The sequence below is a fragment of the Anticarsia gemmatalis genome, chromosome 2 (genome assembly GCF_050436995.1).
Source record: "Anticarsia gemmatalis isolate Benzon Research Colony breed Stoneville strain chromosome 2, ilAntGemm2 primary, whole genome shotgun sequence".
Lineage (NCBI taxonomy): Eukaryota > Metazoa > Arthropoda > Insecta > Lepidoptera > Erebidae > Anticarsia > Anticarsia gemmatalis.
Window position 1 is genome coordinate 5,349,274 of NC_134746.1, and position 24,546 is coordinate 5,373,819.

The 24,546-nt window shown below is 36.1% G+C and overlaps 1 protein-coding gene across 1 annotated transcript; it reads right to left on the reverse strand.

The window, feature by feature from the left end:
- Window positions 1-959: 959 nt before the first annotated feature.
- On the reverse strand, window positions 960-24,287 carry Mdr50 (Multi drug resistance 50). Its single transcript, XM_076126201.1, has 24 exons — window positions 23,945-24,287; window positions 21,093-21,190; window positions 18,211-18,271; window positions 14,932-15,210; window positions 14,384-14,484; window positions 13,882-14,053; window positions 13,437-13,608; window positions 13,019-13,149; window positions 12,360-12,584; window positions 11,256-11,381; window positions 10,411-10,614; window positions 9,375-9,545; window positions 8,872-9,058; window positions 7,781-7,863; window positions 7,511-7,672; window positions 7,320-7,424; window positions 7,075-7,236; window positions 6,536-6,739; window positions 6,028-6,269; window positions 5,580-5,739; window positions 5,131-5,325; window positions 3,138-3,341; window positions 2,194-2,340; window positions 960-1,822 (listed from the first exon to the last, which is right to left on the reverse strand). Exons 1-24 carry the CDS (start codon window positions 24,062-24,064, stop codon window positions 1,628-1,630), a joined length of 3,906 nt encoding a protein of 1,301 aa, XP_075982316.1. The 5' UTR covers window positions 24,065-24,287; the 3' UTR covers window positions 960-1,627.
- Between the last annotated feature and the right edge of the window lie 259 nt (window positions 24,288-24,546).

Genomic DNA, 24,546 nt, shown 5'->3' on the forward strand with positions numbered 1-24,546 from the left:
GGTAGATAGCGGGATGTCTCAATTCCGTGGTAATTTGTCGGTTTTTTATCGCGTCTCGGATGTGACATAATAAAACAATTAATTTATTATCATCCGTGGAGATGATTTCGATCAGTTTATCGACGACGCATGGCGCTCGGCTGGACGTTAATTGTTTTATGTAACAAGTAATTATTATTAACTAGCTGACTCGCGCAACTTCGCTTGCGTCACCTAAGAGAATGGGTCAAAATTTACCCGTTTTTGTAACATTTTTCGTTGCTTCTCCGCTCCTAATGACCGTAGCGTGATGTTGTATAGCCTATAGCCTTCCTCGATAAATGGGCTATCTAACACTGAAAGAATTTTTCAAATCGGACCAGTAGTTCCTGAGATTAGCGCGTTCAAACAAACAAACAAACAAACAAACAAACAAACAAACAAACAAACTCTTCAGCTTTATAATATTATTATTATTAATTGCCCTTTGATGGCTGTGGGCTCTGACGATGATCGGGAATTCTCCCATCATTTTACAGTTATGTTATGCGGGATCTATTAATTCAATAATGCTCAGGAACTACAATATCTAATGTTGTACCAAGAATAACTATATACGATGATGAGAATAGTGATTTATTATACCTACCCCATCATATTTTGGTAAACACCAAAGAAAGGAACATTGCGTTTGAATTTGTTTTGAATTAGACTAAAAATAAGGTTCGTGTAAATATACTCAAAGGTTCTATGGCAAAGGCAATAAATAATTCAACTGTATTGTTTTGCTCGGAAACAATAGATATATTATAAATCATTATGGCCCTCAGGTAAAGTGTAAACTATAATTATTTATTGAGGGCCATTTACTTCTGTACTTGTTTACATTGCGTAAATGGCTAGGAATAAGACATCGTTCTTAGAAAATATTGTTATAATATCTAGGTAGTTAAGTTAAGTATTTCCAATCAAACCGCAGATTTATAAAGAAAAATATAATTCAATAATTATTAAATAGTGTAACATTAATATATTAAAATACTTAAATTGAAATATGGTGTTAACAAACAACTGTGGAGTGCTTATTCTGCTAAATACATTTTGTTCTTAATACTATCGGCCCGCCATGGCTACTCAATCATATCACAAATTATACAATGGTAACTCTTTGTTATTAATTAATATATAATATAAAAACCGCACAAAAATAGACTCGTTTGCGACATCAACTCTCCTTACATATCTAAAACGAAACCCTTAGCATCAATTTTTCACGCGGTTCTCAGTTATTAAAGACCTATATTCGATCTCAAAGTGCGTTAGGTATAAGAGGTCTGTACTTTCAGTATCACAATACAATAGGCATACATATTATTTTGTTCCATTTACACCTGATTTAAAATTAATGCTCATAGTACAGTCAAAAGCAAATATGTATACAACTGTAGACACACTGTCACATTTTCCTAAGCATTTTTACGGATGAAAATAGTAAAATTACTCCTGTTTAATAACTTAAAAGTAATTTTACAATCACTGTACATTAATTGTTAACTAGCAGCGTTAATTTATTGCGGAAAATGCGGCAGAATATCGTACTATTGCTCGTGACTGTAAGTCAACATTTCTGACGATTATACGTTTATTGTCAAGCGTAACCTCTTCTGTTTAAGTTGTAGTATAATCCCTTAAGTTCTATTAGTTCGGCGTGGGTGCCCATTTCCGCGACTTGACCGTTGTGAACGACACATATGACGTCAGCGTCTCGTACGGTACTGAGACGGTGAGCGATAATTACGCATGTTCGGCCAGCCTTAGCCGCGTCTAACGCTTCTTGCACCACCTGAAAACCAAATTTATTTATGAAGGAACGAATATTTAGTACTTTTTTTAAGACAACCTTTCGCTAAGAATTGCTCTTGTATCGCGGGTTCTTTTATAAACAACTATTTGTGGATTGCGCAAATAATTGGTCCGAGTGGGAATCGAACCCACGACCTCCTGACGCAGTGGAAGCGGCGTGGTGACCTTAACCACTGCGCCGCGGAGGTAGTCGACCAGTAGCTAAATAAGACTGTAGCCAGTTCAACCTGTTCATCATTCGCATTAAGGGCTATTCGTTGCAAAAAAGATAATTGTCAACCAGCAATTAGTCTGTCAGGTATTTTAACGCATTTTACGCTGCCCAGCAAATAGTAGGAACAAACACTTTACCTTTTCACTCTCAGTGTCGAGTGCACTGGTAGCCTCATCCAACAACAACATCTTAGGACGACGGATGAGCGCTCTGGCAATCGCTACCCTTTGCTTCTGACCACCAGACAACTGTGTACCTTTCGAGCCGATGTTTGTTTCGTAGCCCTAGGAAAGAAAGAAACATGTTTACTACTACTATATAGCATAGGTACATAAGCGTGAGAAAATTTTATGAGTCTATGTGGAGGGTCCCTCTGCCCCAAATGGCGGAGTCCGTCGAAAAAAAAATTAACTGCAGGGTAGTCACATTCCAACCAAATATTAACGAACTTTTAGCAAAGCAATGTGAATTAAGAGCGGACCGTTTGTTTAAGTACTAATCTGAACTATGCACTCTTGTCGTTCTCAAACAAATTAAGTGGATTCTTGAATCATGTGTCTGGAATCAGCTCCGGAAATAACAGGCACTATTAGCTCCGATAACATCGCATCTGCGTTACAGTGTCATGTTACTATGATATTAAATAATTAATCTAATGTAAGTAGCTAGTAGTAAAATGAGTAAATTAAATGTCACACGGATTCGTAACGGAAGTATATTTTAAAATAATTACCTTTCATTTGAAAGCCAATTAATGGTCTTGTAGTAAGATTTATGTGGAAAAATATAGAAATGATCATTAAGGAAGTATTTAACGTTTGTTACAATTGTAATTCACTACAGTTTTACGATTAAAGTACCGACATAGAAATAAAATAAATGCGTATGCCTAATGTATGTCCAGTCTTCCAGACAACGAAAGTATGTACGGGGCATTCGAGAAAGAACTCTATGTTTTGATTGATTTCAATTATTAACATCAAACTTATTGCTGGAAAAGTCGGGAATTACGGATTATTATATAAAAGTAACTTCTGATTGATCGACAATTATAATATTATGTAGGAACGTTTCAACTTACCAGAGGCAGAGAAGTGATGAAGTTATGAATGTTTGCTTGTTTGGCAGCCTCGATGACGTCATCGACTGTTGCTTTGTGCGTGCTGCCGTATGCGATGTTCTCTCCAATAGTGCGGTCGAACAAGATGGGCTCCTGCTGCACGAAGCCGATCGCTCGACGCGCATCTTTCATCAGCAGTTTCGGGAGAGGAACACCATCCTGAGCCTGTTAACATTATCAAAATCTAATATCATATTTGTTTTTAACGGATCCATTCAACATGCTTGTGTGTTGCCCGACTGCCTATTAAGGACGAGCAGTTAGTAGAATTCAGAAAGGTTCAGCTATTCGTGTAGTTATGGCGTTACGTGTGTTATATATTACAGAGGACTGCCTCTGTGGCGCGGTCGGTAGTATATGCGACTGCGGTGCGAGAGGTCTCGGGTTCGAATCCTGGGTCGGGCCAAAAAGTCTTTTCTGAGATTTTCTGTTAAGAATTTCCTAGAGATTGCCCGGAGTTAGGAAGTTGAGGTCGAAGACCTCCGTGCCTCGGAGAGCACGTAAAGCCGTCGGTCCTGCGCCTGACCTCTCACTGGTCGTGTCGGTTATCCGTCCCACCAAATCTATGAGAGTGATGGAATAGAGAGTGTACCTGTGTATTGTGCACACACTTGGACACTATAAACAAAGTCCTGCACAGATGGCCAGTTTCAATGAAACTGACCGCCGTAGCCGTATATCGGCAAGGAGGACATTATTATATTACAGAGGTACTTTTATTATTCTAGGTACAAGTAAACAAATTATTTCTCAGCAAACATAATTAGGGGTCAACCCAATAGTCAAAGTTATTGAAATTGTGATTGTAAATCCTAGCTTTAGCACTGCATTCGTGAATATAGGAGTATATTCGAAGCTGAAAGGTAAGTAGGTATAGCTCATAATGATGCATAATCTTTTAAACATAAATACCTACCTAAAAGGTTTTATATCTTATTCCACGAGTGGTAGTAGACCACTATGAAAGACTTTGCTTACTGCTATTTTTTTTTAATATGTAAATTTCCTAAGTAATATTGTGTGAATCAATTAATAGTTTACACACTTTAATTAATTACTAATTAAATATACCCAGTACTTTTTAGGTAATCTTTTTAAGTAGGTATCTATTGAATCACCAAGCCAAATCGCTGACAGGGGACTAATTTAGAAGAAAAACAATAAGGCATTTCATTAGTCATAGTAAGTAGTAATCCTCTTTTTCATAATTATCTAATAGATGAGTACCTAAATGATATGATAATCTGGTCTTCCGGCCGATATATCTTTACCTACCACCTTTACAATTATATCACATGATGCTGATGAACACCTGCGCACTAAACGACTTAAGTCCTGATTAATTGCACAGTGTTTTGTCTTTTTCACTCTTATGTAGTTTAAAGATTGATTGAAGGTGACAAAACACTAATACTAACTAATCAGAGCTTAAACGACGTTTATTAGTAAGACAGTAAATTGAGTAAATCATTTATCTACGCATATTTTTATAATAATATTTATATCTGTCTATTGTACCATTATAATCAATTAAGTAGGTACGCGAATAATTACTTTGTGAATGTAAAGATAAGGACAATAAGTAGGTACACTAATTGCAAAGGTAATGTAGGTATTTGTAATCAAGAGATCACACTATAATATATAAAAAGTACTTTTGAATTGACTCTTGATTTTCGCTTGATATCTTTAGAGAGCCTCGAACTTGATTTGAAGCTGTAGTTTACACTTGTACAAAGAGTATCTACATACTATCATTACAAATAGGAAAGCAACCAATGTCTATCTCTATGGTTATGGTTTAAGGTTTATTTTATTGGTAGAACGAGTACCGGAAATCGTATTCGGAATTTAGGGGACGTCAAATAGTCACATACGTAGACACTAGGTTGACCACTAACCAAACGACGAACATCCGTAAAAAAAATAATAATATGAAAAATGCGAGTCTTACCACAACACCGTCATCAGGATCGTAAAACCGCTGCAAGAGCTGTATAACAGTGCTCTTGCCGCAGCCGCTGGCTCCGACCAGGGCGACAGTCTTGCCCCTCTCGATCTCCAGGTTGAAGTCCTTCAGAACGGTGATGTTCTCTCGTGTCGGGTACTTGAACATTATGCTTTGTAGGCTCGCTTCCCCGCTTCCTCTCTGTAATAGATGCAATATGTTTTAAAGCTTTTTTTAATATGGCACTATACCCTTCTTCTCATAGCATCCCTCCTACAAGTGACTATCACTAACAAAATATGATTTTTATATCAAATCTATTTGACAAGCATTCAACTTATACCTTGGAAAATGCAGTTTGATATTGATTCAATTTAGAACACCTTCTCTCGAAATTTTTACTTGTCCATCATTATGAGAGGTTATTAACATGTTATAGAATATGAAACACATACAAAGTCATTAACAGCGGGTTGCGCGGGGTCAGTGATTTTGGACTGTCGATTGAGCAGCACGATGACTCGGCCCGCGGCCTTGATGCCTTTCTGGAAGTTCGGCGCGAACGCAAACGCCTGCGCAGCCGATGACGCACCCATCAGCAGCGCCTGCGCGGCTCTGGAAACATTGCAATTATTATGCAACAATCGCCATAATGACGTCATGGCTTATCAAACGAGAATCTCTAATTATTAGGCATCTAGTTTGGACTATGAAATGTCCTATCGCTTTACCGGTACGATATCTTGTTTGGACCGGACAGTATTCCTAGTGTTGGATATACTACCTAAAATATAAACATTTAATATTGTAATTGTAAGCATATGCTATAGATACTATTATAAGCAATTTCGTATAAAATACATAAAATAAACCATATCTATACAATACATAGCGTAAACTTACTTGAAAACAACAGAGTAGTCAATTCCCTCGTTGACGACCAGCGTGCCTCCGTAGTACAGAGAGGAGGCGATGACAAAGTTGAAGATACCCCTGGAGAGACCGAACACGACTCCTCGCCAGTGAGTGGACTGTTTCGCGAGGAGCAGCGCGGGGAGCAGCTGCTTACCGTAGTCTTTACGGAAAGTCTCCTCTCTGCCCAAAGAAGCTACTGTTCGGACGTTTGCTACGGCTTCTACTGCGATCTAGAGTACACACAAAAAAACAGCATATGATTTTGTGCTTTCGTAATTAAAAGATAGGGGAAAAAGCGGAGGCCTTTGCCCAGCAGTGGGAAACAAAAAAGGGCTAAAAAAAAACTAAACGAAAAGATTTAATTGTACGATACATTTAAGAATGAAATCTTGTCAAAAGACGATAGGCGACTAAATATTGGCCATCATCGACGAAAAGGTGTTGTCGTATTTTGGCCAAAAACAGTTCTTTATCTTACATTATTTCTCTTACATACCTTAGAGCTAGCTTCCATAGTTTTAGCAGTTCCAGAAGACTCGGCGTAAGTCATTCTTCCTTGTTTGTACAGCACGAAAGTAATGATGGGCACAAACGTCAGAGCAACCAGTCCCACACGCCATTCGTATACCAACGACAGAACTAATGCGAACCCGAATGTACCAACAGCTGATAATACTGTGCCGATTCTTTGACCTGTAGCCTGAAAAAGATAGAAATAGTTAGGATCACCGAGTATTTTATTAAGGAAAATTGCTTTTTATACAGCTCTAGATACGGCAGGTCTTAAACACTGTAGTGTGTTTGTCAAAGAAGCATCAGACAACCATCATATTTCTAAGTACACCGAGGATCAATCAAGTTAGTAGTAGTTAAAACAATGCCCTAATCTTATATGTGAGTAATTTTTGCCTAAGGTTTTCATGTTCGTTTATTTAACCGCACACCGTCTTTTTAAAGCCTACTTAAATTAAACAATCGGGTATTGTCATTTCAACTATACATTTACAGAGGAGGTAGCAAGAAGTGTTTTCTTACCCCCTGTACAGCGGCGGCTTCTCCCGACAGTCTGGCGCAGAGAGCTCCTGTCGAGTGATTCTTGTCGTCGTAGAAAGCCACCTCTTGTTGTAGAAGCTTCTCAAACATAAGCCAACGCAGCCTCTCCGTTAAATATTCTCCAGCGATTGCATAAAGAAATACCTTGAAAATAAAACCATATTAAAATGTAACCAAATTGATCATCATTCTTCGTTTCCACGCTCTTGAATGTATGAAAGACTCACCACTATGAAGTTTGTGATTCCAGAATATATACCAATACCGATGAAGATCAACGCGTATCTGCGCACTGCGGCTAAAACTTCATCCAAGTTTGGATTAGACAAGTCCTATAAAGAAAAAAATTATAATGTCGAATTACAGTTCTTGTCACGTGTTCTAACGAAATTTCAAATTCGATTATTTCATGCCATACCCCAACAAAGTCACCAAATATGACGGCAATGAGCGGCATAGCGAAGCCACTCATCAAGGAACAGATGCTGGCAAGTGTCACCACCTTCCACTCAGGCTTGTTCAGTTTCAGCACGCGCCAGAATGACACCTCAGGGATCGTCTCCTCGTCTTCTTTGGTTTCCTGTACAAGATGTTTTTACGATAAGAAATAGAAATAAATTGTATTGCTTCATAAAAAGTTCAATAGGTTACTATAGTAGGTATATCACCGAAAGACTCATGTACTTACATCAGATTTAAGTTCCAAATGTTCGTCTTCATCGTCTTCGCGACTTCTTACTGACAGTTCACGTGATAGACCCTTAGGGTTATCTGGAAATTACATAATTTTCTAAATATCTTGTTAAGGTAATGTTCGAAAGCGCGTGTTTAAATTACACGGTGTATAGTTTTCTCTGAAACCTGAATAGCTGGACTCACTTTGACACCATCGTAATTTGTCAATATTAAAAGCCTTATAGCTTAGCTTTTGCTATGTTGTATAAAACAGGTCACAAAAGAGATATACACTATACAATCACACACTTTTGAAAACTGCCTTGATTTGCAATCCTAAGGCTAAAAGTTTCAAGAAGTTACTCAAAGTCGAGCACCAGAAGTCAAAAGTGACTGGAACTCGAAGACAATCAGGTAGAACGAGAGGAAGTGAGAGGAACGACACTTTACGCAACGAGTGGGGGATTTATTCACTGCAATAAACAAACACAAATTCTCAACAAACATTGCAGTGCCATTTTAATAAGAATACTCAGTTTATACAAGAAAAACGGGAAACTGATTGAAATGTAAAGTAAAAGAATCATTTGGGAAGAAAAAAAGTGCAGTATAGCTTCATCACCACAGTCTGAAATCGAAACAAAACAAGACGAATTTCCAAAACCAGACATTTATAAACCAGCAGGGAGATACGAGAATAGGTAGAAAGTAGACACGTTGACCTAACCGACAAATATCTCACCGATTGACTGGTTCCAACCCGTAAATGAAGTTAAAGCTCGTCCGAAAGCTGAGGAAACAAAATATTATCTCAGAATCACATTTGTCAGGTAGAGAATTGATTACGATCTCGAAGAATCACTTCAGAGTTACAATCTCATTCTTCGTAAGTCCGCGCATCCTATGTAAATCAATCGATTAGATAAGATATCCAATTAATGAGATATCAAATTACTATTAGCCTTTTATTTCAGGGAAATTACGTTCAATATGCCTAATTCCTATATGTAAATAGTTCCTATAGTTTTTGTTTTACTCCTCTCTGTGCTTTTTAGGTTATTTTGTATTCTTAAAGGCACCGCTAGCTTTGTTTAAAAAACCTACCATTATTGTCTTCCGCTCCTAGAGTCTGCAACATAACCATATCGTAGTAATGTCCCTTCTTCTTCATGAGTTCCTCGTGGTTGCCGGACTCCACTACTTCGCCGCTCTTGAACACGTAAATCACATCCACGTTTCTGATGGTCGACAGTCTGTGAGCTACCACGATGGTAGTGCGACCTTCTTGAGCCTGGAAATTGTTAAATATTGGAAGGAATCGGCTACACAAAGCATGTTGAGTTATGATGTCTGGGAAAAGTCATGTATCTGGTTATTTGTTTAATTTTGGCCCCGCTAATAGTGATAACAATAAGAATTTATCGTGAAAAAAGGACGCTAAAGTTTAGCGCCATTGTTCGCCGGATATAAAGGTGACGAATATAATGGAGTAGGTATTTTTTGATTATTACCTACTATCTTTTATTAGATAGCTTACTGATCTGAATCTCAACTCTGTGAAGTACTCATAAAATGGCGAAGATTTTTTTAAATGATTCCTGACATACCTTATCCAGTGCCTTCTGTACTTTGAATTCGGATGACGTATCAAGGGCGCTGGTGGCCTCGTCCAATAGTAAAATGCTAGGATTTCGGACAAGTGCTCGTGCTATGGCGATACGTTGCTTCTGTCCTCCTGATAATGATGTTCCTCGCTCTCCGACTAAAGTGTCGTAACCCTGAGAAACGAAAGTAATACTTTTTCAGCACCATTTTTTCAGGAATGGGTCCTGAATAAATGGTGCTGAAAAAGGTGGAGTGAACTGGTGCAGGAATGGTTCAGCACCTTATATCCTAAAACTCAAGCTGTAGAAACCTGTACCTGGTAACTGCTGTAAAATGGCAATCCAAAACTATCCCCAAGCAAGGTTGTCCTAAATTATGGCTTTTCAACTAAATTCTTTAGTTGTAGGCAGTAGGTAAAGCCGAAGAACAATGTAGGTACCTAATTTTTTTTTATCTGTTTTAGTGCTAATCATCACGTATAAATATATCAGCCTACAACCCCGACTTATAAAAGTGTCTAGTAATGATGAATTTCGTAAAACAATAGGCATTTAAAATAGCTATCTGCTATAATAATATATGTACAAAATGCTTGCGTTGCGTGATTATTATTTATCACTGGGATTATCAGTCATGTATTATTTATTTACATAACATATTTAAAAATCATTGATAACTTTATAATACAAAAATTAACGCTCAGGCTAAGTTACACTAGACTCGATCAACAGCTGACAACGTTGAAATATTTTTTTGTCTTAAGCTGTATTACCCCATGTCACGCATGCATCTCCAACAATTTTTTATTGGTTTTTATCTTCAACCACATCCCGCCAATCGTGTAGAAAGGTGTCCAAATCATCACACCATTTTTTTTCAAAATATATCTGGACATCGACGACAATAAATAATAAAACGTATGAAACAGACGGTTGTCCAAATGAAAAATATCTCGACCGTTACCAACGCGTTTTAATCGCCCAAGTGTCTATGGACAATCGTCTGCCTGACACCATGTATGTAGGTAATTATAGGTACCTTTGGCAGTTTCATAATGAACTGATGTGCATTAGCCTGTCTCGCACACGCCTCAATCTCTTCATTAGTAGCGTTCTCTCGTCCATAGCGGATGTTCTCGCGGACTGTGGTGTTGAACAGCACGGGCTCCTGGCCCACCAGACCGATCTGTTCGCGGAGCCAGCGGACTGAGAGGGCACGGACATCGTTGCCGTCGATCGTGACCTAAAGAACGACATATGTACAGCTGTAGTATTCATGAAGATGAATATTTCGAACGTATTCATATTTATGAACGAATACGAAATGCTAACTAAAGCCGGGTGTAATGTAATGTATCGGGAATTCTGCATGTAGACGACACTGTCACACTACCGAGCGTTAAGTACATAATACATTTGCAGTGCCGTTCACACGTAAGTAGTTAAATTCACGTCTTAAAAGTGCCTAAATAGTAAAATGTTTTGTCAAAAGAGATACTTGAATTCGAGAAAGTATTACGCTGATTCATAGCGAACATTACTCACAAACGTGAAATAATTGATATCTTAGATAATTGTCGTTTAGGGCACAGATATAAACATTGTCATAATAACCTTAAATATAATATATGATAAGGAAGTATATTAGTAGGATAAAGTGATTAGGATTGTTACACGAATGTACCTAAAGTACTAAACATATTATGTTAGTTATTTATTATAGTTACATAGTTTCAAACTATTCATTCGGTTTCATTGAACACACTTATAATGTACTTTCAAATGATTCACTACCGATACCTACATAAGTTAGGGTGGTAACGAAACTCTTAAACGGACTACTAAACACAAGTTTACTTTAAAAAAAAAACATAGTATACTTACATGTCCATCGATGACGTCATAGAATCGAGAGATCAGTTGAATGATTGTAGACTTGCCACAGCCGGAGTGTCCTACGAGTGCTACAGACTGGCCTCGCTTTACACTTATATTTATACCTTTCAGGACCTGTAAAACATTGATCAGTTAAAACCAAAATACTAAAAAGTAATGGGATACAATTTATGTCTAAACGATCCATTAATTGTGGATAGTTAGTCAGGATAGTGCTACTGTCAATCAAACTGGGCGTATTAAATGCCTATAGGCTTATGCTTAAAAGATAGATTAGATAAGGTTATTTGGAATTGTTGAAAATAATGGCAATCAATGGCGTGGGTTTTTCAACGTATGAACTTCTGTGAAACAAGTTACGAAAATCTAAAGAGAAAACATTTTGATAAGCAAATTTTGTATTTATTTGAATGATTATGGACTTTACTGGTCTTAACTCTTGCGGTAGAAACATTGTTGCTGTACCTACCACTAATTTGTCAACATGGTCGGGAGATGTGAAACAGTGTAATCATGTGCGAATTACACGCGATATAAACACAGTATCAAGACTATCAAGAGGATCGATAACGGTGTGTGTGTCCCTTATCAGATACTTAACAACGTGGGATTATATCACCTGAAGAGCTAAATACTGGGAATTGTTACTGTATTTCCTAGAATATTATGTCGATTTAGAAAGCATTTCAGTACCACACTTTGATCTACGTGCACTAGTTGTAGTAGTTAAATAAACGAAAGATTTAAATTCAGAAATATTTTTACTTCATCGTTCAACAATGTTTTGGTTTGTTTTTTGCAGCGCAAAGATAGTAGTCACCACATTAACAAATCATTGCGCTGGTTTTCGTTGCAATCCAAATAAAAAAATATTTGTACCCAAACCAAGTAAGAAAATGAAAATGAAAATTTGAAATTGTTATCAAGACTAATTCTATCTTTCGTCCTCGGTTTTTCCACTTGTCAAATGTCTTACGCGTGGGCGAATGATCAATAAAAGTTATCAAAGAATGACGCTGTTTTGTTCTGTGGCTTATAAATAAACAACTAAACATTATCAATTAAATCGTATTTGTCATTATCGTATCTTACCGGTACGTCCGGCCTAGATGGGTAATGGAAGACGACGTTCTTGAGCTCGATGTTGCCTTCAATGGTGCTGGGCGTGACGCCATGGTTCAGCAGTGGGTTGATGGTGGGCACGTTGTCGATCATGTTGAAGATCTGCGCGCCGGCACCTCGCGCCACACCGAACACCTCCATGAGTGTCGAAGATATTCCGAAGTTTGCCGAACCAGTCATCACACCGAAGAACACCTGGTTTCATTTAATAGATAAGTATTTAAGCATATAGCAAATATATTTAGATGATTTGATGGACAACATACTGAGTGTCTTTTATATAAAGTTCAGGTGTATTTATTATATGCTTTTAAAGACTCGCCGGGGAATATAAATGGAAAAAGTCAAAACGGTCAATTTATTTGACCATTTTAAACCACTTTTATTCATGCCGATAAGTAAATAGCATCATAACATCTTCAAGGTTATCATGCATTATAAAGTTTTTGTACAATTGATTAATCAACACAAAGATTTGTATACAGACGTACATTAAACATTAAACGATAGTATTTTCGACGCGTTAAAAAAATAAGAAATGTATCAAATCCAATAAAATCGCATTTATTGAAGCTAAACAAACATGAACTGCAAACCCATCACCATTATCAGTAGTAGTGATAACTTACAGCGATCATAGTAGACACGTCGTAGTTCCAGGGCTCTTCGATCATCAGCTGGTAGCCGAACCAGAAGGACAGAGCGTAGGCGCAGAAGATGCAGAGGAATAAAGTTCCCATCGCTATACCGTTGAACAAACCTTAAACAAATTGAGCATTGGAGAAATCGTAGATAATCTTTATTTGACTCAAACAATTTTCTTACAAAACCAGTGTACAATCAATGATTAAAAGTGTATAGATACGGTGATTATATTAATTAGTGTTAAGATAATTGGGATTTTCTAATACCGTATTCACGGCATCATTTACTCCCGTGATCCATGCATTATCACATAATATTTCATTGCACAACTGAGACTACTCTAAAAAATCTACTACTATCTACTAAATCTACTACTATTTACTATCAAGTAAAAGTGTTTACCTTTCTTAATATTAATTTTCCTCGCATCCTTAAGGTGGACTTCGTATCGCTCTATCTCCTTTCTCTGACCGCTAAAGGCATAAACTGTTCGTATAGCTGATAACACTTCTTCAGCGATAGCACCTGCTTTACCTGAAGCTACAGCTTCCTTCTTAGACAATCTTGAAGCTATCTGCAAAATGGAGAAAAATGAAAACTGCATGTAGAGAACAGTTTTTTTAAACTTTTCCATACTACAGGCATCACGCACTCAACGAAAGACAAAAAAAAATGGTTAAATATGTTGAAAGTTATTCGGTGTCAAAATATTGCGAATTGCAAAGACAATTGGCGGCCAATTCACGACCAGAGAGCATGAAACCATCTTATTATGGAATTAATTAACTTTGGACATGTTTTGACTAAAATGAGAATGTACAATTTTTAAGTATTTAATTGTACTTACAAGACCAGCAACGCCAACCAATGTCATAGTAACAGGGAACGATATAAGACAAAGTAAAGCCAGCTTCCATCCCTTGATAAGAGCCATGATCACTGAGCTGAGGAAGGCAGCCTGGTAGAACACGAACGTCGCCAGTTTCTCACCAATACCATCTTCTAACTTAACCACGTCACTGAAAATATATTCATTACTAGCTTCTGTCTGAGACCTATCCGTGAAAAGATTCCCCGGGACAAAAAAATAAATGTAAATTAAATGTGTAGGTCCATAACCTGTCTGTAGACCAAATTTTATCGAAATCCGTTTAATAGTTTAGGCGTTATTAAGGTATTTTCATTTATACGATGCCATAGATGTGTATGTACTTCAAAAATAGGAGGATTAAGGTCACAGAGATATCGCTTAGTGTGCACACTGCAATTATATTGCTTCACCATAAAATCGTTCGTCAGATAGATAGTGAGAAGGCGCCTCTTGAATATATCAAATAAATAAAACTTACCTATTAACTTTAGACGCAATATCACCAGTCTTATGGACATCAAAATATGCAAAATCTTGATTCAAAGTGGCTTTCAGGTACTCTTGTCTTATTACGTAAACCTAAAATGTTATTTATTCAATTAAACGAGTCAGGAAACAGTAATAAAACAATTAATTTTATAGATCCGATTGTCAGTGAATTATTACATTAATCAGATTAAAGATCAAAATACGACACCTTCAAATCGTGATTAACCTAATACCATGAATCATCGTTTAGGCATTTCTTGAAAAGTGCCTAATTATAATGTTATTATAAGGTTTCTTATTATTGACAATAAAATTAAAAATTAGTTTGAATACACAATAAACACAGAGATATTTGAATCACTCGGTTTGTCTAACGACACACCTGCGCAACATTCGGACTAAACATTCGGCTTAACACTTTCGCTAATTTTTTTCACGCCTATGAGACACCAACCGAAATTACTTCGCGTTGAGAACTCCGAACTTTCATTCGCCGAACGTTGGACAGGTGTGTCGCCACATTGAACAGATCCTTACCTGATTATAAGCAGCTATATTCATCAACGTGGTAGCCGCGTACGACAGCACGACTAATACAACTCCAGTTATAACATTATATATCGCAAACCAAAACATGGACTCCATAAAGGAGTCAGGGTCAGGTGTCCCGGCTGCCAGAGACTTGCCGTAGTCCACCATAGCTTCGAGCAAGTACGCTATTAGCAATGTGTTGATCGGAGTTGAACATGCTGCCACCGCCGAGAATATTAGTGCGACGACGATATAACATATGTCTTTCTTTGTGGCGAATCTGAACTGTAAAGAACAATAAGTTAGTTGTTTTCGTATGTGTGTTTCATTAGAGTCGAAGTAACGAAAAGTAAGAGTATTTCATACTAGCTGACTCGTGCAACTTCGCTTGCGTCACATAAGAGAGAATGGGTCAAAATTATCCCCGTTTTTGTTTTTTAACTGGTACTCTGCTCTTATTAGTCGTAGCGTAATATAGCCTATAGCCTTCCTCGATAAATGGGCTATCTAACACTGAATTTTTCAAATCGGACCAGTATGTTCCTGAGATTAGCGCGTTCAAACAAACAAACAACCTCTTAAGCTTTATAATATTAAGTTTAGATAATGTTTTACAGTCATGCTTAGTATAACAAAGTTGTGTTTCTCATTGTTAAATGACTAACTGCTTATCTTAACAATTCGTCAATTCGATCAACCCGAGAGGCCTGCTGAATAATTTCAACTTCGGATCAATTTGGAGAAAACAAATAGTTTTTTTCGCTTAACTTAGTTTTTAGCGAACAACGCATATTGGCAACATGTATCATTTACTACCACACTTACTTATTTAACTAATCCACAACCGTAATACCACGTTGGAGTCAAAACATAAGTACTTACACTACTTATAGCACTTATATCGTATTTTAGTTCATTAAAACGCGCATTACCCGTTACTACGTCACGTAGCCACTTGAAACGTTACACTTGTTGTCGATAACGCATTATATTGTACTTAACCCTTATATTACATTGACTAAAAGCGAAAACGTGTTTATAAATGTATGTTTACCAAAAACACGCATTATCGATGGACTGCTGAACGTTTTGATCGATATTATGCGTCAGTGGGTTTGCCCCTCGGTCAGTCACTTGTCAACTGATTACAGTAAGCATATACTGAAAATCTATACTAGTTGTAGGCCGTGTCTTCACCCCAATTTGAGTTTTTATAATATAAAATATAAGAAAGAAGTACATTAAAAAATATTTATAAAATTAACCCCAACCCGCTATTGGCCAGCGTGGTGGACTCAAGGGCTATTTATTTTATTTTTTTCGTCAGGGAAACCCATCGGGGTCGTTGTAAAAGGCCTAACCCCTCCCTCGTCCCTCATTACGGGAGGAGACATTTGCTTAGCAGTTCTGGGTGCAATTTATTTTTAAAATTATGACTAGCTCCCTCGAGACTTTCCGTTCACATAAACATTTTAATCCACAATTTAAGTCTTTAAAGGTAGATAAATGAAAAACAATAACTTATGTTTGATTCTGAATCTTACTTTTCTCTAAGTAAAATTTCATTGAAATCGGTTTAGTGTATAGCTGGGAAAACGTGAGAGACAGAATTTCGCATTTATGATATGAATATGGATGGAAATGACTAATATATGTGTCACGCAAATTCGATGTGGGCGCCTCTCCGTAATCCTAGTAATATAAAAGCGAAAGTTTGTGAGTGTGTATGGATGTGTATTACTCTTTCACGCAAATACTCTAGTAAATCAATAAAGGATTAACCTATTTATATGAATATGAATAACAAGCCCAAAGCATATATACCTTAAGATACTAGACTTGTAGACTTACTGTAGATCTTGAAAACCCTGTCAATACGCGTGTTACCAGGATCTTATACCCACTACACTAGTACTTAAATATAAATAGGTCAAGATAAGAAAGCACTCGAGACTCAAGATACACCAGTGCTGAGGATTATGGTTCTACTAGAAAATAATCAAGAAATCACTTAGTTCCGTAATTAGGTTACAGATGATGCAAACATACGAAATTTAGGCTTACATACTAATATTATAAATGCGAAATTCTGTTTGTCCGTTACGAAAAGGTTTGCTTTAATTTTATGCTCTGATGCTTGGCGATAGTTCAAGACCAATAGCGCTATTCTCTGCATTCGATACTATCGTATAGAGAGTTATACATATATAGTATAGAGAGCTTGACATTTCAAATGTATTACAAAAATAATCGCTGGTGGCGCTAATCAGAATTTAAGTACATTTTAAATAATAAAAAAAAAAAAAAAAATTAATTTAATTTATACCAGCGGAACCGCCCGTGTTAGTTAGTGTTTGAGATAAACACGTTACCATCAACAATGTGTCACAGTTCCCGTAAAACATTGGTGATTAGTTTTTTAACTGCCTGAAAGCCTCTAAACTATAAATTGTTATACAAATATCCTAGCACTAGAGGCCGCCTGCGACTTTGTCCGCGTGGAATTCCCGATCCCTCGGGAACTCTGGGATAAAAAGTAAACTATGTGTTATTCTGGGCTTTCAGCTACTTGCATACCAAATTTCATCGTAATCGGTTGAGTAGTATTTGCTATTTGCGTGAAAGAGTCCCTAACAAACATCCCATACATACATACATACATACATACATACATACATACATACATACATACATACATACATACTTACACACATACATACATACATACATACATACATACATACATACATACATACATACTTACACACATACATACAAACATACATACATACATACATACATACATACATACATACATACATACATACTTACACACATACATACATACATACATACATACATACATACATACATACATACATACTTACACACATACATACAAACATACATACATACATACATTCTGACAAACTTTCGCATTTATAATATTAGTAAGAATAGGAAGTAAGATTTTAGATGAGAGGTATTATAATTTAACTCTCTGATCTGTCTATAGTTAATAGGATTTTTAAAATAAAATGTAATTATGACAAATCTATTAGGGGGTTATCAACATTTTCATATCAAAGCATTTTTTGTACTTTTTATCACAGAAGAACATTGCAGTGATAATTGTGTCGAGTCTTGAAGTAATGTAGAATTTTTAAAGTTTCGGATAGCTAAGTTTTGTCAAATCCAGTGTTTCTAATATTATTACAAAAAGTCTTGTAAAAAGAATAGCCGGATGCATGTCATGGCATATAAATAATTATATGTTGTACTTACCAAAGTACTGAAAGGAATACTCGGTACTTCTTCTATATCTTTTGCATCAGGTTCCGATTCGCTGCAACAACGTAACACACAAATTTAAAATCTATATCTTACTATATACAAAGCTGAACAGTTTGTTTATTTGTTTGAACGCGCTAATCTCAGGAACCATTGGTTCGAATTGAAAAATTATTTGTGTTGAATAGACCATTAATTCAGGAAGGCTTTAGGCTATATAACATCAAGCTACGGCCATTAGAAGCGGAAGCAAGAAAAATATTAGAAAAGCGGGGAAAATTATGACCCATTCTCTGTTATGTGACGGAAGCGAAGTTGCGCGGGTCAGCTAGTTAAAAATAAAAGTTAAATAGAAATAGGTCTCATATGATAGACAAAGTTTAATTCTCTCGACTCTTTTCTTAAAATTCATCTTTGGGATCGTGGATGAAGTAATGAAAAAAAATGATCATTAGGTATGAATGAAAAGAATTCAGAATATTGTATGAAATAACGCAGTAGGTATCATGACGCATTGTTTGTTATCGATTATTTCATTGATTAAGAGATACATATTGTACTTGCTTGGTCGTAGTGTATGAAATTAAAATATTAGGTCGGGGAAAAAGTCTTTTCGCATTATAGTATGTATGAACTTGTATTAAAATCTCTTTGGCTTCAAGAATCACAATTGAGTACACGGTTCATTAGGTTTCTATCAGTGAGCTCGTGAGGTACCCAAATATCGAGCTTTTTGGTGTATTAGAGACTTTTTCCCCGACCTAATATTATAACATTTGTTTGTAAAATTATATTTACAAGACTCTTTCACCCGAGTTACAACGAGTTATTCTTAATAATGAAATGATACGTTAATAACTTTCTCGTGAATCGCTTCATCTATTGTTGAAAACCGAATGAAAATCCGTTTATTTTATTGGGAACAGAGAAATAAACGTGGTGAAGGGACTTTGTTACATAACACGTAGTGATTTTTCACTAACAATAATTTAAGAAAATGATTCTCACTTCTACAATACATTGTAATAGCACGCACATCAATCAAACAATTTAATCATACCTCATTGTTTATTTGTAGAACGGGTTCAAACCGGACATTATTTCACGACATTGCTATACGATATTGAATTGACATGGCTCAATTTTAGCGGGAACAGAAATCGCGATACACATTGCATGTTTTGCAAAAATAAAATTGAAACCTTTGGAAAGAACTGGAACATTTTTCTCCTTCACGAAACTTAATTTGTCAACCTAAGAATCATAACAACAAATACTATGGTATGTTTTGATCTAATATTGATCATTTAAAATTCACACTGTTTAAGAGTCATAAAAATCATTCACCAATTAAATTCAATTCATCGTTTACGTATATTAATGTAAGTACTACTATTCATCACAACAACTAAACGGTCGCAATGTATACAGACTGAAATATTGTTGATATGCCCGTTTCCATGGAAGTGTGATCAATAATGGCTATAGCGTATTACTAGGAGTTAGAAGATTCATAGCATACGGAGCGACTTTTGCTGTGCACATTATTTCTGCGACTAATTAGAATTTAAATTAGTGAATGCAATCCCGATCTCGCGGGATCCCGATCTCGCGAGATCCCGTGTATTTTTTCGGGATCAATCCCGAAGCATAATATGACGAGATCCCGTTCGGGATTGTCGGAGAGGGCATTTTCAGCAGCTGGCTACATTGCAATAGACTTAAGATGCCGATTAGAAGCACGTACTATTGATACACCTTGTATTTTAAGAGGCTACTTTCAAAATGCCATGTGATTACTTTTTATTTTGATCTCCTGGAGCTACACCTACTTTTTTGATTATGTTCATGTTATTACACCTGTTAATTATGTTACGTTGTTAGTAATATTGAAAAATAAAGGCTTTTATTTTCTTTCAAATAATAATTTATTGCATTCACCACACTATCACACACATATTACATTAAACAAGCCGTTCGAATTGTATTATTTTTACTAACTAGACGGGATCCCGAAAATCTCGGGATCCCGCGGGATTGATATTTCTGATCGCGAGGGATCTCGAGTTGACGATCTCGAGTCGGGATTGCATTCCCTAATTTAAATAGAATTACTAATAAGTCATTTAGCTAAGTGAATTTCCCTTCATTTTAATTTTTTCATTGTTTTTTACGTTTTAGATTCTGTGAGCTTTGTTATATTGAATTCTAATTTATAATTAATGTCGACGTCATGACCATATTAATCTATACTACGATAATCAAATATCGGAATTCGAATAATTAGTGCATCGGAATTTAATTTAATCCGAAAATATTGATTATGAACCTATTAATATTGAAATAATTTTAATACAACGTGACTGTTTTAGACATCAATCAAAAACATTGTGAAATTACTTGAATATTAATATGATATGAATGTCTGTAAAATTACAATGCTATTATCTATAATTATAATCTCTTCAAGCATCCAAAGTCCACAAATATTTAGTGTTATTCAAATTTACTGATTCGGTATACATTTTATTAAGCGTTCAGTCAAAAATGCGATAACACAAACATACGTCGCTCAGTCAGAAATAGCTAGTGTATTTATATCTCATGGTTAAGGTCCAACAACACACATGTAGTCGAACTATCGAGTTGTGTCCAAATCTCGTGCTTATGAGCTCATGTTGTAGATCAATTAATTGTCTTAATTACGTGCTGTGCCGTGCTGTGTTTGATACAATAAAACCGCAGTCCCAACGTTGTCTTCATAATGAATAATTGTTCATCAATTGGAAACAATTTGTGTTCAGTGTCTTGTGTCTTTGGGGTTCCGTTTCAACTATTGGCGTGAAATTATTTAGTAAAAAGCAAAAAAGACTTACGTGTCCGATGTTTTGTTTTTCGTGAATTCCACTTTCGATAAATCAGTCGCTTTGCCATCCTTGACTTCCGGGTCTCGCTTCCATCCATTCTCAGGTTCCTTCATTATAAATAATCGATGTTAAACAATGATGATTAATTAGTTAACACGCACTATGTCATCGGCCGTCAATTGAACGAATTGTTCGACATAATATGATGGAGTTATTATAACACGCTTGTCTCGATCGCGACTAACCTATACGTGATACGTTATCAATTTATCAGTTCGATAAACTACGTAGAGTGTGCAGAACTGAAATCCGCTTATAGGAGTACTGTTGTAACGATTGTTTACAGCCGCCCACATATGGGAGTGAACGTGATTTGTGAGTGTGTACTATGCGGAAAGCTAGAAATAAATTTGAGTAAGACCACACCACGGTAAACAGAAGCTTTGAGGTATACATTTCTCGCGGCTGTTCTTTTAGTGACGTAGGTCTATCGTAAACACTTATCTACATCGATTTCGACAGATATATTATAATCTGATATTTACTGTCCATTTTTTTGTTAATAAGATCATCAGACAATCAAGGTCAGTTGGTCTAATTTGAGTAAAGAAAATGACGTCTCATTGTGCAATACTACTCTCGAGACATGATCATCATAGCGAATATGATTTAATTTTCAAAACAGTGGTGTAATCTGCTTTTAATTTGAATTGTTTAAAGCAACGTACCTATTATGTTTTCATGTTTATTTTTTGGGATAAGAGTAACGAGGTAGAATACTTTCTGTTAAGGCCTATTGTATTAAAATATGCAGAGCTGGTTGCCCCCCATAAGTAGACTAAGAACCTGATTAGGGTCTCTGAAGTCTATTAAATTAGGTTACTCCATGATGTACTATAAATCTAGCAATATAGAATTCTGTGGGAAAGGCCTATAATGACTGATAATGGTAAAAATTAATTTGAAAGTAGTTAGTGTATTTGTTTGTTGTCTTATCTCATCTTGATAATTAAATAAAGTTACGAGTATACTTGAATTTTACGCATATCGTAGATCATATTAATTAGATATATATTACAACGAAGGTGTTCTATCAAAATATAATATTGTTTAACAATACGTTGTAGGTCACTCTTCGAGCACTATGGAAAAGAACTGGCCAGTTCCTGATTTCAACTTTTTGTTTCTTTGGGTGTGAACTTGAATATTTTAATATAAAATATTGACATGCGTCGATCGGCGTTCAGTTTTGAACGGTTAAGGCTTACTTTCTTCCCGCGACATCAATGGCGTACGTTAAGCTCAGTTAAACGAATATCCGCGATGTTCTATGGGACATTGCACAGCGACGCTTACAGTTTTTCTGTACGACGCCGATGTCGCCGAAATACGCAGCCGACGGTGACGTCGGCGTCAGAGGAAGGGAGACGAAGACCCGTGGTCTCATCCGTCTCCCGTAAAATGACGATATCGCACTTGTTTCTATTGCATAACGTGTTTATTGTTCATCATCATCATAATACATAATTGTTATGACATAATATATAAACCTACAGTAAAACCAATTAAACCATTCAATAATCATATCAATAATACATATTTAATCATATTAAATAATATGTGTTTCATGTAAAAATATGTGTTTATCACTATTAGGAGTTTTCAAGCTACGGAACCGTTTGACCGGTCTAAGATAAAATTAATGAGTGTGAATGAAAATTGGTTTAGATAGAACACTTGCTGGCTCTAGGTGAATCTGCCGTTTTACGATTGTCTAATAGATATTATTTGTCGTAATATGATATGAAAACTTGTTTGTGATCTTGTAGTCAACCCAAAGAGTAAATGTAGATTTTTACCTTGAACGTTAATTGAATTTTCAAGAATTACATTAGTAAACACAAGTTTGTAGAATTTTCTATTATCCATTTAGGATGTAAGAACTTATAATTGTTTAAATTCTAAATAAACAAAATACTTATTATAGAACATTGTGCTACTAGGTATTGAAATTATAATATCATCTGCAATATGACTAACATTGTTTTTCCGCTATTTCGTAAGTAGGTAAACTGTCAAAATACAGCTTACGACGTAAAAGATAAACACGTTCAATATTTACATTTAACAGGTGATACGAGTACTTACGACTCAAAATCATGATAAAAATTACCTTTCTTTTACGTTTAGCAGATATTTCATTTTGCCCTTTATGCGTTGTATTTTTCTTCGTACACAAACATAAATATAGACATTTGCGAGAAATCTGCCTCTATTACAACGTTTCATTAAATTCTTATTCTTGGAGCCTTTAAAGGGACTTGTATAAAAACGAATAACTGACCAAGGAATGTAGGAACAATATTCATTATGAAAGTGATTTATGAGTTTGTCTCTATTATGTTAGAATTGCCCGTCACGGTGGGCCACAGATTTCACTGACAATTATTTCGCATAAAGTGTGTTCCTCAATGTTTCGTAAACAAGACGTTGGGTGCGGACATTGTCCCCGCAGCACATTGTCCACTTTTTGTCACTTCCACGAGAATTTCACAATACAATGTTACATTTATTTGGGCGTAACTAATGTATGAGTGACAGATTTTGTTATTTTCCTGTTATTGAGTGAATCGTATTGTTTAAAAACATTTGTTTTACTAAAACATTAATGCAATTGAAATTTACGATATGATGTTGACTTTCTATAGGCTGCAGTTTACTTATATTGGTCAGTAGCTTTGTTTACGAGTCATAAATAAACGGTTTATGAGGTTATGTTTTTGGTAAACACGAAAAAATTTTGTATTCGTGCTACGATTTTTACATATGACATAATAGTGTGAAACAAAAGCGATATTCACCTTGAAACTGGGGGTCACATGATGCGCTAACAACTTGGAGCGTTCTTCGGGCGTGCAGTAATCCTCAGCTTTAGATTTGGGCATCTCCATGAAGGTGAGCATCACACGCGGTTGAAACATGATGGCACACTGATGCACTCCACGTTCCAGTGAACAGCCGCTCCCAGCAAATCATTAGACCAACTGACAATACACTCGCGAAACGATTGTGATTACATTTGTGAGGATCGAATAAGGCTTGTCACGACGATACACAACTACATGGGATTCTGCGAGTAAATAATTCAATGAGTCATTATTATTTGAGGTTATGTCGGTACCTCTAGCGTGGGTAATGTTAGTTTTTTGTTGACGTATTCGGCGTCATGATAAAGTGATACAAACCGGTTACGTATTATTATGTATGTATTCGGACTATTAATGTGGCGCCAATATTAGCATTGAGAGTAAACAGCCCGGTATTTGTTGCTATTGTTACTATCTGTATGATGTTATAAACAATACAAGCAATGTTCTTATGAGTTTTATATTTTTTACTAGAAGCCGCCCGCGACTTCGTCCGCGTGGAAGCACTTCCTTAATAAATAACCATCCCTCTGGAT

Coding starts and splice junctions, on each gene's coding strand:
- Mdr50 (XM_076126201.1), bottom strand. CDS start 24,064: ATGTTTCAACCGCGTGTGATGCTCACCTTCATGGAGATGCCCAAATCT. Junction 14,485..14,931: donor ATATAGCTGCTTATAATCAG/GTAAGGATCTGT, acceptor ATAACATTTTAG/GTTTACGTAATAAGACAAGA. Junction 7,673..7,780: donor ATTTGGAACTTAAATCTGAT/GTAAGTACATGA, acceptor CATCTTGTACAG/GAAACCAAAGAAGACGAGGA.